The sequence below is a fragment of the Aristolochia californica genome, unplaced genomic scaffold (assembly GCF_029961685.1).
Source record: "Aristolochia californica isolate CCGP_79_NKW_82.1479 unplaced genomic scaffold, dmAriCali1.0.hap1 SCAF_14, whole genome shotgun sequence".
NCBI lineage: Eukaryota > Viridiplantae > Streptophyta > Magnoliopsida > Piperales > Aristolochiaceae > Aristolochia > Aristolochia californica.
In genome coordinates, this window is record NW_027181815.1 from 26642646 (window position 1) to 26661981 (window position 19336).

Genomic DNA, 19336 nt, shown 5'->3' on the forward strand with positions numbered 1-19336 from the left:
TGGCTTCTGTATGCATAAGCTTGATGTTTTAGTTAAGATTGGATCAGTTCTGACCCATTCTGAGGGAAATTAGAAATGGGATTTGGTCTGTTATAGTTGAAATTTTTTTTTTTTTTTTTTCAGTTATATAACTTCTATGCCTATCTCAGAAAATGGAAATGCCTTGGTGATTGGGAGTGAAACTGCATAGCTTTTGGTGATTTTATTTTTCTGTTGTAACAGTTTGCAACATTGTATATTTATGGTGTGTTTGTGCCAACAGGAAAGTGTAGGAAAAATATCATCAGAAAATTTTCTTATTGACCAAAAATTTTCCTCTTGAATTTTTTTATTCCTTTTACTTTTAAGAAATGTTTAAAAGGATAAGAAAATGAGTTTCCTATTGTTCCAAGAAAACTAGTCATAGGGAATTTTTTTCAAAAAAAAAAAAATTAATGAGAAAATTAATCAAAGAAAAATGATTTTTTTTGTCATTTTGCTTTGGGCCTCTGCCTCTAGGTTTCTTTGTGCCTCTTTCTGTGCCACATAACAGCTTTATTTTTATCCACAAAATGGGTACAGATGGTCATTGATGTATCGTACTCTTGCTGGTTTAACATTTCTGAAGTAACAAGGAACAGAGTTAGAGAGTAGCAATCTTGATGACGAGTTCCTTGCCTAAACCAATTATTTTGTTTCTATGCTCTTTTTGTACATTAAGTATATAGAGTAGTTGTCTGTTCATGAAGTTTTATTGATAGCTTCTATATATTGTGTGGTGTCAAACCTACTTTATGATCGTATTTTTCTTTTTGACTTAGTTGAAAGTTCAAATCTATAGTTTTTTCTTTGTCCAATTGTGGCCTATTATCTATTGTTTTAAAACTACCCACTCCCCTTTCAAGGAGTAGGATATTGATTGATAAACCTGATTGTTGTCTAACCTAATCGACAAACTATGGTCAGTCACAAAGATTATGTAAACATGGTGCTTATGAAGCTCAGAGAAACTTTATGTTGAAAAAAAAAGTTATTTATACTTGGGAAGATTAATAAGCTTGTTTCAACTTATCGAAGGTTTTATCAATCTTATCTAACATGAATTCTACAACTTTAGCATAAGAGAAAAGTTACAAACTATTTTCGTACGCATAGTCTGCTTCTGTCACGAATTGCTTACCTGTTTCTTCCATCCCGAAGTATTACACTTTGAGAATATATTCAAATTCCCATACTCATTTTGAAACAACACATGGTTAGGGGTGGCATCGAGCCGAGCCCAAACCAACCTATGTTTGAACTGAGCTTGATTTAAATATTTCGAGCCGAACTTTGAGCTGAACCTCATCTCGAACCTAAAATTTTTATTGAGTTTGAGCCCAAAAATTTTAACCGAGTTCGAGCTTCAACATACATTTAAAATTTTTCAAAAAATATATATAAAATAAATTATATATAAAATTATGCATATATTTTTCATAAAATTGGGCATGACCTCTACATATAATAAATGTATAAAATTGGGCATGACCTTTACTTAAAATTGAGATTAATCTATGTATATAATACTTATATAAAATTCGGCATGACCTCTACTTAAAATTGGAAATAGTCTATATATATAATACCTGCATAAACACTCCATAAACACTCCATAAAATTATCTATACATTCCATAAACACTTCATGAAATTGTTTATACACTCCATACACTCCATAAAATAGTCTAAACACTTCATACAATGCATAACATTATGAATAAACTACATACAATAATCAAACACAACAAAATTAAATGAAATATCACTATCAATTTACAATCACCCAAATAAGAACTATAAATCCTTTAAATAAAATCCTATTACTATTAGAGACTTACTAGAAAATTACAAGAAATATTTTAAATTTTTCTTAGGAAAGTTAAATGGACCTCTTATTGTCTTTTCTAAGGAAATAAATAAAAATTAATAATTAATCTAATATATTACTATACTTATCGATAAATTTTTAATCAAATAAAATGTCAAACACAAAATTGCTATGAAAATTGCCTCATGCTAAAAGTATTATATCATCAACTGTCAAATACTTATTCAAAATTTTTCTATACGGTTTTCTAGCTCATATTGGCAAGAAAATCTTACTTAGAAAATTATATGATTTTTTAACAAAAATTTATAATTAGAAAAATATTTTAAAAAAACATTAGGCACTAATGGTCCCTATATTTCTACTAAAAATATCTTTTCAACATTTATTGAAAAAACCACTAATAGTCTCTAGATACGTATTTCTACTAAAATATCTTTTCAATTTCTTCAAGAGCCATGAGGAAGGGACAAATAATTTTTTTTTTCCTTGTTTATGATCTCGCACGTAGGGGTGGCTTCGAATAAATTATATATAAAATTATGCATATTTTTTAAAACAAAGAATGATAGGGGAGGTTCATGATTGAATTTCAATAATGGATTAAAATGCATCAATATTAATCTTTTTTACTCCAATTGTTGTCTAGCTTGTTTCGTAATTTTTGAATTTGGCCATAAATTTACTATGGCCTCCTTAGTGCCCCTAGATGAAAATTTATATTCTAGGAAAAACTAGAAATATTTTTCCTATGATACATATTCCCAAAAAAAAACCTTTAAATAAAATCCTATTACTATTAGTGACTTATTAAAAAATTACAAGAAATATTTTTAATTTTTCTTAGGAAAGTTAAATGGACCTTTTATTGCCTCTTCTAGAGAAATAAATAAAAATTAGTAATCAATCTAATATATTATTATACTTATTGATAAATTTTTAATCAAATAAAATATCAAACACAAAATTGCAATGAAAATTGTTTCATGCTAAAAGTATTATAGCATCAACTGTTAAATATTTATTCAAAAAATTTCTATACAATTTTCTACCTCATCTTGGTAGGAAAATCTTACTTAGAAAATTATATGATTTTGAATAAGAATTTTTAATTACAAAAATATTTAAAAAAAACATTTGACACTAATAGTTAATAGAAACTTATTTCTATAAAATGTATTTTAATTTTTTTTCATGAGCTATGAGGAAGGAGAGTTTAAGGAAAAAGTTTTTTTTTACTTTATGATCTCGCACGTGCGAAATCATCTTTGCGCGCGGGGGAGGGGGGAGATTATTTCTCCCCTAGTTTCTCCCCTGAACTTACTGGTTCTGGTTTTTCACCGAAACGATGCGGAGGGAAGGGGGTTATGGCGCCAGGGAGGACTTGTCGTTGGGGATGACGGTTGCAATGAAGGCGGAGGTGACAGCGAGGAGAGGAAGAAATCAAATGAACAACCAAAGAGGCTACCGACGAGCAGTTGTCGATGGCCGTAGAGGCGGCATCAACAGCCGACGGGAGGGGCTCGACAGTGACAAGGGGAGCAAAATTTTCTCGCTCACGCTCCTGCTCCCCCCGCTCCCGATCTCGATCCCAATACCGATCCTGACTCACCTCGAGCCGGCTCGCGAGTTGACGAACCGAACCTGTCTTCGGTTGAGCTCGGCTCATTAATTTAAACGAGCTGATTTCGGAGCTCGAGCTCGAGAGATAACGAATCGAACCTAGCTGATACCAAGCCGAACTCGAGCCGCACGCGAACTAGCTCGGTTCGAAGCCACCCCTACACATGGTCAAGTGGACATGCACGTATATTTAATATTCCAACACTCATTCTGAAACCATCTTCTTGAGTCATACCAACAACTATGTAGTATTAGTAGGTAATGTATGTTTAAAAAGTGCAAAGATAGCATAGAATATTTGTTGCTACAATTGTACAAGTACTTTATCTGAAACAAACGAACTATAAGAGTTAATTTTAAGTACTTTTTGCAACTGATATAAAGTAGCTTCTTCCTAGGGGTTTTCAATTAGTTTTCCAAATTTTCTCACATTTAGAATAGGCTCTTGCGTTTGGATTTCATCACCAATGGACTACCACATAAAAGTATAGGTCAAGATCCTTGTCATATCATATTTAGAACCAATAGAAGTGTTTCCCTCCTCTCAAGGTGTCTTATGAGATTCTCCATAAAATACGACATAGTGTATCTTATAGTAAATCTCTCTCTAATGATATGAAACTTGATGGTATTGACATCTGGTAGATACACTGAGCAACAAACCTAAAGGGGGATGATGCTTAGGTTTATTTTGTTGATAAATTCTGATTTTTATATTTTATTTATTTGTATCCACACTTTGACCGATTGTAATGTACAAGGTTGATTTCAAAGTCAAGTATAAAATACAAGTAATAAATCACACAAAGATTTATAATGGTCGCAACCCAAACTTTAGCTGTTAATCTACTCCTAAATGCCAAAGAGTTGATTTACTATGTTCAGGTTGTCAAAATGACATTTACATCAAATTATCTCAATAGCCAACTACAGTGTTGTCCACACAAGGACTTCTTGTTGACCTAGGTTGACTCATTTCCAATTTTTTTATCATAACAAATTTTGAGCAAGGGGGGGTTAGTGCACAATGTAAGTGCAAGGGAAAAGTAGAATGGAAAGTGAAGAATTTTCCTAGGGAAAGTGAGATGGAATGCAAATTACTGTTTGTGTTAGTGTGCGCAATGAAACATGTAATGTAAAGTATTTGTGTTGTGTTAGTGTGCACAATGTAAAGTACAGTGCAAAGTACTTGTTTGTGTCAGTTGCACAATGGAAAGTGTAGTGTAAAGTGTAGATAGATTATTTATTAAATAAAATATTTTGATATATCTAACTTTCAGAAAATTAAATTAATATTAGTTAATAAATAAAATATATTAAATATAATAATTAAACAAATGTTTATTTTTATATTATTAAAATTTTAATCAAATTTTAATTTTGTAATATCTAAATATGAAATAATTATACAAATATCGTAATAATAAAAATAAAAATAATACAAATATAACTCAATCACCTTTTTAATATAAAAAATTATATATGTTCATACAAAAGTACAACACAAAAAATATTTAGTGGCATTAAAACATAATAGTCAATAATTTTGCCACATCTGAATTGCTAAAACATCTTGATAATATGATGCTTTTGTAGATTGTATTGCGGACTCCCTCTGAGTACTTTTAGTATCCACATCATCCTCAACATCATCACTACTATCACTGTCTTCATTTTCACTTCTATTGTTATCTTCACAATGTTCTCCACCACAAACACACTCATTTTCACTACAAATGAAGCATCAATACTTATATAGTAAACAAAAATTACCATAGTGAAACTCCTTATTCCCTGTTCAGTCAAGCCAACCATGGATGAGGAGCAAGTTATTGCAAATTAGAGACATACCCCCATACATGCTTAACTATGTAAAATATATTGCTTTTATTAAATACTAATAATGATTTTTAATAGCTAATGCTCTAAACAAAGACCTACAAGATCAATTAACCATCGATGAATAGGAAATTTTTTTTATCCTACTTTCTTCCGAATCGAGTCGGAGAGGTTGCAGAGAGGAGAAGTCGTTGACGGTCGTCGGTGCTGGGGTTGACGAGAGGAAGAGAGTCAGGCACCGGGGAGAGGTCGCAGAGGGGGCGATTGAAATCGCCGACGGTCTCGAGCGAGGGAGGATCCGAAGAGGTTGTAGAGAGGGGAGAGATGTTGCCGAAGGTCGTCGGTGTTGGGGACGGCGAGAGGATGGGAGTTGAGCGCCGGAGACAGGTCGCACAAAAGGCGATTGAAATTGCTAAAGGTTGGTCGCGAGCAAAAGAGAAATTTTTTTTTCTCCAAACCTTCGTTTGACAAAACATTCCTTCCCGATAGCCCGAGTCCGATGTAATTGAGAGAGGGAAAGTGAATTCAAAGGAGCAAATGAGAATTTTTTTTTTCTCCGAAACCTTCGTTCGACAAAACCTTCCTTCCTGACAGCCCGAGTCCGATGTAAGTGAGGGAGGTAAAGTGAATTCAGAGCTCGACCCCTCTGAATTCACTTTCCCTCCCATTATGCCTAAAACGGGAGAAAGTGAAATATATTTGTATTTTACTTTCCCCGCTGGGCACTAACGACTTTTGGCTACTTTTAAAATACGCTGCGCAAGCTAATAAATTTGAAATTCATAGCTGAGATTGAGAGCCAGTTGAATGGAACTCGGCCGGAACAGAACAGTCAAGTCTCACCTTTGGACTCAACTCTCCAGTCTTACATCATATCTGACTCGACCGATTCACGAGCCGACTCGACCAGTCGGAAAACCCGAGGGCGTGGCCGCGTGAGGTTTTCTTTCTGGGTATGAACCAGGAGGTGTCTTCCGATTAAGGAGTGAACGAACTCTCAAGGTATATTGAATTTTGCTGTGTTTCTGTCTTTTCGCTCCCAATTCCAAGTTGGGCATTTGGTGATGGGCGAAGTCGAGGGTGAGGATGATTTGCTCCTCAAATCCTTCTTTGCTGAAGTTAGCGAAGTCGAGAGAGACAACGAAGTCGTACGGTGAGTGTAATCTTTTTTTCATCATGTTCATTCTTTAGCTCTTCCGGATAAAATATATTTGTTTTATTATCATGTCACATATTGGCAGTAGACGGGTACTTTTCTTTCTTAGTTCTGCAAATATCGTCGTGGAATGATGGACGAAGCGGTTGCGTGAACACTAACTTCTGAAAGACGGAGTTTTATGGGGTTAAGAATTACAAAATTTTTGTCTCTAGGGAAGCAAATCTTTATGGAAATTCTGGAGTTCTCGTGTCTCTGTTGTTGCACTCCTCAAAGCACTTGTTTCGTCCTGCTTTTCTCTTTACATTTAGTCTTTTATGTCATGTACGCTTCTGAATTCGCTCGTCTCAATAGCGACCCTGATGGATATCCACCTCCTGCATAAAGTTGTTTGCTGAAAATTCAATGGGAATGATGATGAATACTGCCTTGAAAATAAATTATGAGGTTATGTTTGTAAATAAAGAAGTACTGCCTTATTTTTCTCAATGCCGATTCCTCTAAGACAATGAGACAAATTATGGTCTCTTTATCACTTGAAAATTGATTTTTTTTTTCAGTTTCCCTTCCTTTACAGTTTTCAGCTGCAAATGTCAAATAGTAGCTCCGTTCAAGAAATAGATATTATAGAGTTGTTCCAAACTCTTCAGACAGTGACTCTTAGATGCTTAATCTTCTGTCAATTTTTATTATTTATTTATTCTTATTAATATTATTTTATCTTATTTTTATTATCTATTGCTTAGTTATTATGTATTTATTATTTATTATTTTTGGAACCATGATCAAGTACCCCATTTAGGTAGTATAGTCTGTTTTTCTCATATTCCTCACCAATCATCGTTGTCATTTGGAGATTCTGAAAAACACACTAAAAGGAAGGAAAGAATGTTACTGGACAGTTAAGTGTTTGAGTTAGTTAAAAGGCTAGTAAGAAATTTGGGAATGAGCGATACCAAGGAAAAAGACATCTAAGTAGTAGTTCAAGTTGTCCCTTCACCCACAACATGAGAGTCAAGCCCATCTGCTAATGTAAAAGAGAGATAACAGGTAAGAGTTATGCCGTGTAGAAAAAAGTTGAAGAATATTTGTCATATGAGCTGATGCACCAGAATCCCCTATTTTTGAAGGGGAAGCAAGAAAAACAGAAGCAGTTGGTTAGGTCAGAGTACCATTAGTTGTGGAAGATGCAACTCGCAGTCCAGATAACCATTTAAACATCTGGCAACATGCTATAATAGCTTAAAGTGATCCTCTTTCGTCACCATGACTGTATTTTGTCTCTACTCCAACGGTTAGATTCGTGCTGCTATTTTGGGCTACTTGATTGGCCCATGCTATTTTACCAAACTTATTCCAATAACATTTGGAATTAAGACTGTCTCTCCCTAACTCAATACAATGTCTGTCGCCTCTGCCTCGACCTCATCTTCCACTTCTTCCTCCTCTTTCATGATCATCGCCTCTCTGATATCCTCCATGATCTCTAGAATTCTGTGTGGATACAGTATTTTTAATGTAGAGGCATCAGTCTTGCTACCTAACTCAGGAGCTGAGATCACAATATTTTCTGCCCTATGAACCCTAGTAAACATTTTGTGATGAGGGTTCATCAGTATATGCAAAACATTGAGCTGGAATGGCCTCATATTCAGCATCTAGCCCATGTAGAAAATGAGCGACATTCACTTCTTGCTGTCCTCTCATATCTTCCTCATCCTCAGTAAAAGGACACATTTGCTGTGATATTGACTGTAATATTCCGCAATACATTTCGTCCCTCTTTTTAAACTAATCAGTTTCATGTAGAATTCTTTGATGTGAGGGAGGTCCCTTCCTGCTAGATACACTTATTAAGTCTTCCAAATGTCTCTAACAGTATTGCAACACATAATTTGGGTGCTAATAGTTGTTTCCATATTCTTAAGCAGCCAAGACATAACCAGAAAATTCTCCTTCTTCTGCTCTTTTGTCATTCAAGAAGGTGTTTCATCATTAGTGATGTTAATCATTAGCAATGAGGTATATCTTGGTTGCTCTATAATATATCACATAATTACTCCCATTTAACTTTATGGTGGTAATCTGAGCAATAGAAGTATCCTTCTCCTCTTTATGAACTCTTATGGGGGGTATGGCGATCTCACTAGCACCTTCCAGTACACCACATAATTATACTACACAGCAACATGAAAAGATAATACTAAACAACCCCAAAGTAGCACTAATTCAGTAAGAAAAATATTGTATTCTGGTTCAAAACACAATCCTGCACAGAAAAGTCACCATATAACCCCAAGATAGGGAGTAGTGCTACGCAGCAATTACAAGTAATTAATCCACTAAGCTCTGTGCTCCCAGCACTCAAAACATCTCTGCAGTGCCTCCGTCTTTGTACCCAATCATTGTAGGACATAAAAATGAACACAGAAATGTCAATTTCTGCACATAGATTCTTGCACACCTTAGCAATTTCATATGCAGCACAAATGGTTACATAACTTATTTTATAAAAAAAATAGTTAACCGAACTTACAGAGTAACAGAAAATCAAGTCAAATCTTTCATCAAGAATAGGTCTGTGCAGGTCCAAAGAAGAAAAAATTGAGAGAAATGGGAAAGATCTTATAATAATTCTCAATCACGCTCTCCTATGATGCAAAATTTGATTATAATTGAGATTTTGAGGTGAAAAATTAAAAAAACCAGGACTTTTTGATGCCAGAAAAACAAGCAGACTAGGGCAGAAATCAACCCCTCTTCCTCTTTATTTTCATTCACCATATTATTATTAGTGTTCTGCTATTGTTAATATTACTTGTTACTTCTTGTCAAATGATTGGAAATCCTGTCAATAGTTAAATGCTATCTGTGGAAGTTTAATAAATTACAATCTTGGTACTGGTTGACTTCATTAACAGTTATTATTATTACTGTTACTGTTTTAATTAATGTTATTTGTCACTTCTGTCAAATGATTAGAAATTCTGTGGCTGGTTAAATTTACACCATACAAAAATGGCTAGGTGATTATACAGGACATAAATTAGAAATGACAGAAGATACAAGGCATGACATACAATCCTTCCAAAAAATAAAAAGACTGATATGCAAACCCATTATGGTGAAGTAAATAAGCTTTTTTAATACACGCTAAAATTATCAAAGCTTCAAGCATCTCCTAGGGCTCAAACTCAGGCATAGTTGAGGGACTTCCATTGCTTGGCCTGAACTGCTCAGTTATCTTATGATATGTGCAGTACTTGTTAGGTCTGAAGGGAGTTTATTTGTTTATGGTGTGAAGCCCTGGAAGGAAGATACTTGGTTAGGTTTCACTACCTGTAGATATGCATGACTACAAATGATGATTTATTTTTTACAAGGCACCTTGACATCTTGGTCTTGAAATGATGGAATGTATATGTAATAAGTTAAGAAGTGGAGTATAAGTCTTTTTTTTTTTTCAATGTTGATTACAGACACACACCGGTAAGACTAGAACCCAAGACTACCAGTGAATCCCCCTCCCCTCCCTCCCCCTCTATGCAGCCATTGAGCAAAGGGCTGACCCACTTGTCTTTTTAGCTGAGAATCCCTTATGTTAGAACAGTTCATCTATTTTAATCTATTTATTTTCATTGACAATAATTGCCCATCACCCTATAAAATTTCTATTGTTATTGGCTGGATAAGTACAATCTTGACCCCCCTTGGAGGTTGTTATATTAATGGATGAGCTCTTGGGATTGCTGAGTCTTTTACTGTTACATGTGTAAAGTTGGGTCCAAGGCCCATCCCAAAATGACTAGCCAACTTATGAAACCTCTTTCCCAACTAATAAACTCATGATCTTTGTACTCACTAATCCATGTGAAACTATTCCTTAACACTCCCTCTCTCTTGTGGCTCTACAAGTGGATAATTTTAGGTGTATGCCTCTTTTGTGGCTTTACAAGTGGATAGTTTAGGTGTGGGCCTTCTTTTGTGGCTCTACAAGTGGATAGTTTAGGTGTAAGCTCTCTTTTTGTGGCTCTACAAGTGGATAGTTTAGGTGTAGGCCCACATATGAGTACCTGTTCTGATACTATGTAAATTTGGGTCCAAGGTTCATCCCAAAATGACTAGCCAACTTAGGAAACCTTTTTCCCAACTAATAAACTAAAGATTTTTATACTCACTAATCCATGTGGGACTATTCCTGAACAACTTGGAATTACACCGTCTGTGCACGTAACTATAGCTACAGTGCTGATTCTTTTGCTAAAGAAGGAACTAGTTGTCAACTCCTTGTAGGCCGTCCCCCTTTGATTGTTGTTTTTTTTTCTTTTGGGAGTTGGCTATAGCCTCCCCTGATATATGCTTGCTCTCTTGGGCAATGGATTTGTGGAAATTGTAGGTATCTAGAGAAGAGAGAAAGCTTGGATAAAGAAAAACATAGAGATAAGAGAGACAATGGTAGAAAAAAGAGTGACTAGATGGAGTTGAAAACCAAGTGTGGGACCAACTAGGGTTTGGATCTCCTCTCTCCTATTTATAACTTAAAACTTTAGTTAGAAGACTATAATAATGCCCCTGCTCTCCATTGCACCTAGGAAATAAGATTCCATAAGAAAATATCTTCTTAGAAAGCTAGGAAACTGAGTAAACTCGGATTACAACTTTTAACAAAGTTAATTCACAATTTGGCCTTGGCTGTGGACAAAGTTATGAATCTTCGAAAGGTTTCGTATCAAATGAAATGTCTACACATAAATTCATTTTTGTGTTGAATATTGAGTTTTTTATATTGTTGTTGTGTCTTTTTGTTTGCCGAACAGATTGCATCAAGTGACTTCGTTTTTTTTTGGATAATGTGCATCATGCAACATTAATGAATTCAATACGAGAATAACTTCTATTTCAGGGATAACGTTCTGATTGGAATCTATGCACCAAGATAGCTTGCTTTTAGAGCTACTTGAATGTTCTTATTTAAAGTGACTGTTGACAACCGCAGGATTCTCTCATGTTTCAAGTTGAATGCTTTTGAGCATCTTAACCTACCTTTTGATGCAACTCCAGAAGATGTAAAGAGGCAATACCGAAAGGTAAATTCTGTGTTTTAGAATCCCAAGATAATGCCTTTTGAACTCTAAGTGGATGTTTATGTTCGTGTTGCTGGATGTTTGCTAATGCTAAACTATTGTAGTTGTCGTTGCTTGTTCATCCGGACAAATGCAAACATCAACAAGCAAAAGACGCATTTTCAGGTATGTGTTGAGTTATATGACAAATTGATTTTTTTGTAGATAAGGGAAAGAGCCATAAACTCTTGAGTATTGTTGAATTTATGGAAAAGAGAAATACTTCATTGACTTCATTGACTTATTATAATCAGAGTATATGAACCACTATTTATAATAGAGGAAGGTAGTAGAGTCCAATTACAATAAAAGTACATTTGTCCCAATTACACCCAAACTCTAAGATTTAAGGATAAGCCTTAGCATAATTAAATAACTCAATATAAATAAAAGACAAACATAACTCAAACTAGAACTCTTCTATGACGTGACCATAAGATAAAAATGCCAACTCGTGGTTATCTTTGTGAGTCCTTCTTGATCTTCTAACCAACTTGTGGTTATCTTTGTGAGTTCTTCTTGATCTTCCAACTTATGTGATGAGGATGCCAACTCGTGGTAATCATGGTGGGTCCTACTTCTTATGTGCTTGGGCCCATCTTGTGGGCCTTCCTTGGTCGTGTGGCCCATCTTATAATACTCTTAGATATGTGGGCCTTCCTTGGTCATGTGGGTTAGAACCCATCTTCCAACAAGTATGTTTTGTGGGCTTGCCTTAACTATTTTGTGGTAATCTTAACTTACAAAATTTCAACAGAAATGATGTGTGTAAAAAGTGAGAAAATAAAAGAAAGTGACAGAAGAAAGAGAGAAGAGAGCAGGAGAGAGAGGAGAAAAGTTCCAACACTCATTGGGAGGTCAATAATCAACCTCTTTTCTATTCAATACTCAATTAAGTGAACAGGTTAAAAGTACATTAATGCCCCTTTACACTAAAAACACTATAACTCCCTATTACATCTCGATGTAAAACAAAATCGAACCATATAACTCCTATACAAATATCGACTTACTGATACTCTAGGGGAACAATATGATACATGTAAAAAGATCAAAAGACCCTTTTTTACATAATTCAACACTCCCCTGCAAGTTAGAGCATATATATATATATATAAAGAAGCCTGAACTCATTACAAGAACTTCCAAATTCTTGCTTTCTTAAGGCCTTAGTAAAAACATATGTAATCTAATCAGCAGATTTAACATATGGAGTGACTATTAGACCACTCATCATAGCATCATGAATGAAATGACAACTGTTCTCAACATGCTTTGTTCTTTAATGAAAGACTAGGTTACTAGCAATGAAGATGGCAACTTGATTGATATAATGCACACCCCTAACACCTTTGGTGAAGAAGTTTAACTACTGCAAAACTGATCTCACGTATTGAAGTTCATTAATTGTCTCAATCATTGCCCAATATTTTGCTTGGGAATAGATCAGGCCACAACATTCTATTTCTTGCTCTTCCAGCTGATCAAATTTCTTCCAAAAAATTACACAATAATTAGTGGTGAACTTCCGATCCAATTTGGACCCACATAATCAGCATCTCAATATCCCCTAATTTGCAAATGACAATGAGGTTCATCCAAGAAGCCCTTGTTTGGTTCTCCCTTCAGATATCTCAATATTCTATGAGCAACTTTTAAATAGATCTTTCTAGGATGTTTCAAGAATTGGCTGACCATACAACATCGAGATGTCAAACTGAGTAACTGTGGCATAAATAAGTTTACCCACTAACCTTTTATACACGGGTCTTATCCTTGAGTTATGCACTATCATCTTCATGAAGATTATGATTGACTTCCATGGGTTTCTGAATGAGCTTTGCTCCTAGCAAACCATACTCTTATAGCATATTTGTGATATATTTATTTTGTGTCAAAACAATTCCTGTGTTGCTTATTGCTATCTCGATCCCTAGAAAATATTTACTGGAAGTCCTTAGTTTGAAAATGTTTTGCAAGATTTTCCTCCACCTCTTTGATACCCCTTGCATCACTTCTTGAGAGCATTATGTCATCTACATGCACAATTAACACCATAACTCTAGAAGGCCTCTACAAAACAAACAATGAGTGGCCATTATGACTTCTACTAAAACCCAAGGACAACCACTTTGCTGAACTTATCAATCACGCCCGTGGAGCTCTATTTGAGGCCATAATGGCATTGTTCAATCTACACACTTTTTTAGTTTCTCCTTGAGCAATATACCCAAGAGGTTACTTCATGTACACTTCTTCTTCCAAGTTCTTATATAAGAACATTTTTTATGCCTAATTGAGACAAGGACTAACCCTTATTTACTGCCTCAAAAATTAAAGTTCAAACAGATGACAACCTTATTACATGAGTAAAGGTCTCAAAGACACCTATTCGATAGGTCTAAGTATAGCCCTTGTCTATCACCTTTCTATTGACCCATCAACCTTGTACTTCCAGTATACTTAGTTGGACCCCACCAAGGCAGCATCTGAGGATGGATCACATAATGTCCAGATCTATGGCCTACTTCCGTTGAGGAGACAAGTCATCCTACACTGAAGAAGAAATAGTACAATAATACAAGGATAACATAAAAGTCTTAAATGGACCAGACAAGGAATCAAAGGACACACACTTAGAGATAGGATGTCGAATACTAGCACAAACGCCCTTTGCGAAGAACAAACGGAATGCCCAAATCACTTACCTTAGGAGTTGGCAATGATGAGGGATCTAACAAGGATATAGGAGAAGGAGCTTTTAAAAGAAAGGTGAAGAAAACAATTCATAGTTAAGCATGAAATAGAGGAAGTCATGGGTTATTTTGATATCTTTCTGAAGCTGCATGAGTCTTATCTATAGTGTTGCTCTGTGTGCTAAATAAGTCACTTCTTTAAACTTGTTTTTTTTTTTATTGATTTGATGCCCGAATCCCAAAGTTTTGACAGATTTACCTTCTTCCAATTTGTTGAATTTACTTTAAACAAAATAAAATAAGGTGTACTGATTGCAAGATGAGACATCGGCCAAACAAGGGAGGAAACAATTTGATTTCCTCATTTATATGCTTCATTTCCTTGACTTTCACTACCCTGAATAGTCAGAATGACTTGCTTCACCCTCACCAGTCCAGTACACAATAGGTCTTTAAGCCCTTCAGCTAAAATTGGAGGATGTGGGAGGTAAAATAGTATCTTAACAGTCCTTTTAAGAGAGCTCAGACTTTTGCTTTCTTATAATTATTTAATTCAAGGGCAACAAAAAAGGTGTTTGTATTTACATTAGTGTATTTTGCAGTAATCTAGTACCTTCTAGTTAACTAACATAAATACAATACATCAAGGCTCCTCACAAATGTACTGAGAGGTGTAGAATAATTCGGTTCTGCACATTACTGCTTCGTGACAAACAAGTTTGGAATTATTTAGAATAAGCTCTTGAGTGGTATTTCCCTTTAAATATCGACTCTCGGGATGATGGAGGTGGTGGAAGATTCAATATTTATGCTAAGGCATGCTTGATTTTGAGGATTCAAAACAACCAGAAAGAGATCCTTGTGCAGAAGCTTGACAAAGAGTCCTGGTGAATTCCATGTAGGCCTGTTGGTTTTATAACCTTTTCATCTAACATAGCTTCTTGAGCGTCCTACCTCTAGTTGCTTGTCAGTGAGATTAGAAAGACGCTAGGGAAGAGGCTGAGTGTAAACAAACTTAATGTAGTTTGTCCATGATGGAACTTAGATCAAAGTGTCTGTAAATTTTCTTTTATAATATAGTGTTGAGTGATTCATGCTGTTATGTTATGTTTGTTTGAGAAAGAGTGTGCTTTATTAAGAGAGAAATCAGAATAAAAGCCGAGGGGAGATCCCATACAACAAGGGATTGGAGGATGTCACCTCTCTAGCCAAAGAATTAGCCATCCAATTAGCGGATCCAGGAACATGAATCCAACACAAACTTGAGAGCAAAGGTCATGAATTTCAAGAGAACAATTCCAAAAACTGGGGGGGGGGTCTCTTCTGACCGAACACCAAGAGATGACAAGCGTAGAGTCGCCTTCAACAACCAAGGAGCTTTGGAAATGGTCTTTGTAAAGAAAGATGTTTGAGGGAGAAAGAAGGAGAGAAAAGTTGAGAGAAGAAGAAGGGAAGAAGCAGCCTTGGCTGCATTGGAGTTTGTTCCTGAAAAGCATGAGCTCTCTCTTTTAGTAGGGGTTTGTGATAATTACAAGAAGGACAAAAACACCATTAGTTACCAAAAATCACATAACTCCTTCAATACAACCGTGTTTTGAATGAACTTGAAACATAAAAGTGTAATGTAATTATTTTAATAACAAACATAAGCTAAGATAAATCAGATAATGGGAAATGGCCAAAATAGCCCTGAACTGGTATTTTAACTGTCTTTTAAGGTCACTTAAATTCATGCCTTAAAGCATGTAGCTCGGCTGCGGTAGAATCCGTCGTGCCAAGAGGGCTTACATTAAGAGGCAAGAATGGACTTGGGTTCCCAAGTGCAGAACCATCAAAATTAAGTTTGATAATGCCTTCAAAGTTGGGGTGGGGGTGATTGACTATTCCAGCAGGTAGCTGGCTTTGAATGAAAGAGACTTGCAACAGCAGACCAGCCATTCTTCCAAGAACTGCCTCTGATGTCGTTGAAGGTCTCTGAGTGTGAGCAGCCAAGAACTGCCACTGTTATGCTATGTGATGAGCACTTTTCATTTTCCCTTTTGTGTAAGGTCAAACGATATGTGAAAGCAAATTAATTAGTTTCTAGAGAAATGCTCAATTCACAAGTTAGGCAGGAAACCAGCACAAGCTGTGACATATGGGAATTCTTTGTATCATTGATTGTTGTCTTGATCTCATTTTTAATCTGGTTCTTGGTTTCTAGAAAAATGCTTAATGCACAAGTTAGGCAGGAAACCAGCACAAGCTGTGACCAAGGACCCATATAATCTGGAATTCTTTGTATCACTGATTGTTGTCTTGCTCTCATTTTTAACTTGATTGTCTAGTCTAATTCTTGTGTGACATTTAGTTACTGACTGAATTTGAAATAACTGTGCGCAGCTTTAGCAAAGGCCCAACAACTGTTACTTGATCCTGAGGAAAGGCAGTATATTCTCAATCAAGTTAATGCAGCAAAGGGTGGGAACTAAGATTTGTACGCTTCTGTTCTGTTCTAATATTTATTTTTGCCATTATCATTTCAACAACCACTCACTTACTACTATAGAAGTTTTTATTTAACTTAAGATTTTATTTTGAGAAAAAAAAGAATTATATTCAAGGTAGAGGGAGAGTAGTCAGTTAAGGAGTTAGCTGATCTTGGAACATGATTCCAATAACAATCAAACAAAGAAAAATGTCTGACCTTCCAATGATGCCAAGGGGGGGGGGAGGGGGTCTAATTCTTAGGAGCACCAATTGATCATAACTTTGGAGTCACCTTCAATTAGGAGCTTGTCGCTCAAATGGTCTTGGAATAGGATTAACCCCTGAAGAGCTTGAGTTTCTGCTGAAGTCGAGTCTGACATACCTAAAGGACTAGAATATGAGATTAGGACAATGCCTTCATTATTTCTGATAGCACCTCCAATTCTTGCTTTGTCTGGGCTGCCAAGAACACACTCATCAAAGTTTAGCTTTAAGACAACACGGGGGGGAATCGGGTGTTTGCATTACTCAATGCCTTCCGGGTGTGAGGGACTAGACGTTTGAGTTATTGCCCGCCAATTGCCTCGAAGGGGGAGGTCTTGTAGGTATTTGAATTCCTTCTTGGTGTGGATCCAGGTTGTATTGACTGGATATACGGAGAACAACTTCCTCTATAATAGAAATTTTGTTGCTGAACCTTCGGCTATTTTGCTCCATCCATAGTGCCAAGGTATATGAGCTATACACGCTGAGAGAAGGGCTTTTCCCAGGCTAGGGAGTAGCATACCTTTGCTCATCATGCTAACAACAATGAGGTTGTTGGGGATGCAACACTAGAGACGATTTATATTGAAGAAGTTGGTCTGAATCTTCCATGTGAATGGACAGAGAAGAAGAAGAAGGTGATTAGTGGTCTCTTCCTCCATACCACTAAGGGTGCATTGGATGCTTGGGGCAGAATTTGCTCTATGCTTGAGATTATTCGCTGTAAGGCTTTTGTTGAGGAGGGTGCTCCACATGAAGAATCTAATTTGGGGGGGCCAAAGAGCTTACAAGATAGAGCTCAACTGTGAGCGTTAGAAGTGGTACTCCACTCTTTGATTTGGTTGTAAGCGAGGAAACTATGAATTTGTTACTATCATCACAAGTCCATATTAATCTATTCTCCATGTGCTCCCTGACTTTGAGGTCACCCAAAGCTACTAGTAATTCATTGGCTGCATGAGCCTCAACATCATTTAAACCCCACCAAAAGTGGAGACCCCAATTTAAATGAGGTCTCCACGAATCAGAGATAGAAATAGCTGAATTGATGGTGAGTACAAAGAAGACAGGAAGGTTCCTTTCAGGGGACCATTTCCCATCAACCAGTCATTCTTGAAGTCAAAACCTTGAGACATTCCCAACATAGTATCTCGTTGCAGCCACAAACTTAGGAAGGATCAGGATAAGGATTGCCATAAGGGGGAGAGTCTCACTCTCGATCCTCCAGCTATCCACCAACTAGATCTCCAATTGAGTTTAGTGACCACCATTTGTTTCCACATGGTAGTTCGCGGAGAATTGAACCTCCATATTCATTTGAGAAGCGTGGCCATATTCATTTCCTTGACACTTATAATTCCCAGCTCACATAATTGCTTAGGCTTCCAAACATCGTTCCAATTGACCACGTGGTACTTAAACCTACTATTAGTGCCTTGCCAAAGAAATCTTTTCTCCAAACTTTCAATCCTTTGGCTAATGAAAGTAGGGCATGGAATCCAAGGATAGATGGTAATTTGGAAGTACTGCTAAACTGGAGTTGAGAAGGACAATTCGACCAGCCTTTGAGAGAAGATGCCTCTTCTAGGTGGATAGTTTGCACTCAATCTTTTCAATTATCAGGATCCAAATGTTCTTATTTGGCCGACAATCAAATAGAGGGAACCCCAAATATGTTGTTGGCAGGTTGGCGTGTGAGCAACTCAGGTAGCTGACCATTATGTGCTTTTCTCCCTCCTCCATCTGGAACTCCATCAACACAGTTTTTTCCCAATTGATGACTTGGTTTGATACTAGTTCAAAAGAGATTGAGAAGGGCCATAATTTTGTGAAGTTGCTTTGAAGTCCCTTTGTAAAAGCTTATAGTATCATATGCAAATTGAAGGGGGGGAATGTCGAATTCAGGATTATCAACAACCGGGTTGATTCATCCTTCCTTTGCTGAGTAAATCATGGAGGAGAGGTATTCAACCATTAAATTGGCTCATCACCTACTCCGACCAAAATGGGGATTTCTGATTCCACTTCAACCAAGCTTTATGCGCTTCTTTAGGGTCTCATTATCTTCTTTGACCATCTCAGTGGTCTCCTCCTTATTGAAGGCGACTCTAAAGTGGTGACTGACCGGTACTCCTCTTCTAATCCTCCATGGCGTCATTGGGCAGTTTTCCATGAAATTACTGATATTGTACCTTTGTTTGATGTCCCTAGGTCGGTTAATTCCTTTTCTGACTCTCTTGCAAAGCAAGGAGCCTCCCTCCAATCACTTGTTGTAAAGGGGGTGCTCTTTTTATTGTTCCTTGGCCTTGTTTTTTGAA

At 36.3% G+C, this 19336-nt stretch overlaps 1 protein-coding gene across 1 annotated transcript in view; it reads left to right on the top strand.

Moving 5' to 3' along the window:
• Window positions 1-6306: 6306 nt before the first annotated feature.
• LOC137950363 (uncharacterized) overlaps window positions 6307-19336 on the top strand; it is a 28457-nt gene continuing 15427 nt past the window's right edge. Inside the window, exons 1-4 of the mRNA XM_068796781.1 lie at window positions 6307-6463; window positions 11463-11553; window positions 11655-11715; window positions 16668-16745. Of these exons, the coding sequence (XP_068652882.1) occupies window positions 6375-6463; window positions 11463-11553; window positions 11655-11715; window positions 16668-16745 (319 nt within the window). The 5' untranslated portion in view covers window positions 6307-6374. The remainder of the gene's footprint in view (window positions 6464-11462; window positions 11554-11654; window positions 11716-16667; window positions 16746-19336) is intronic.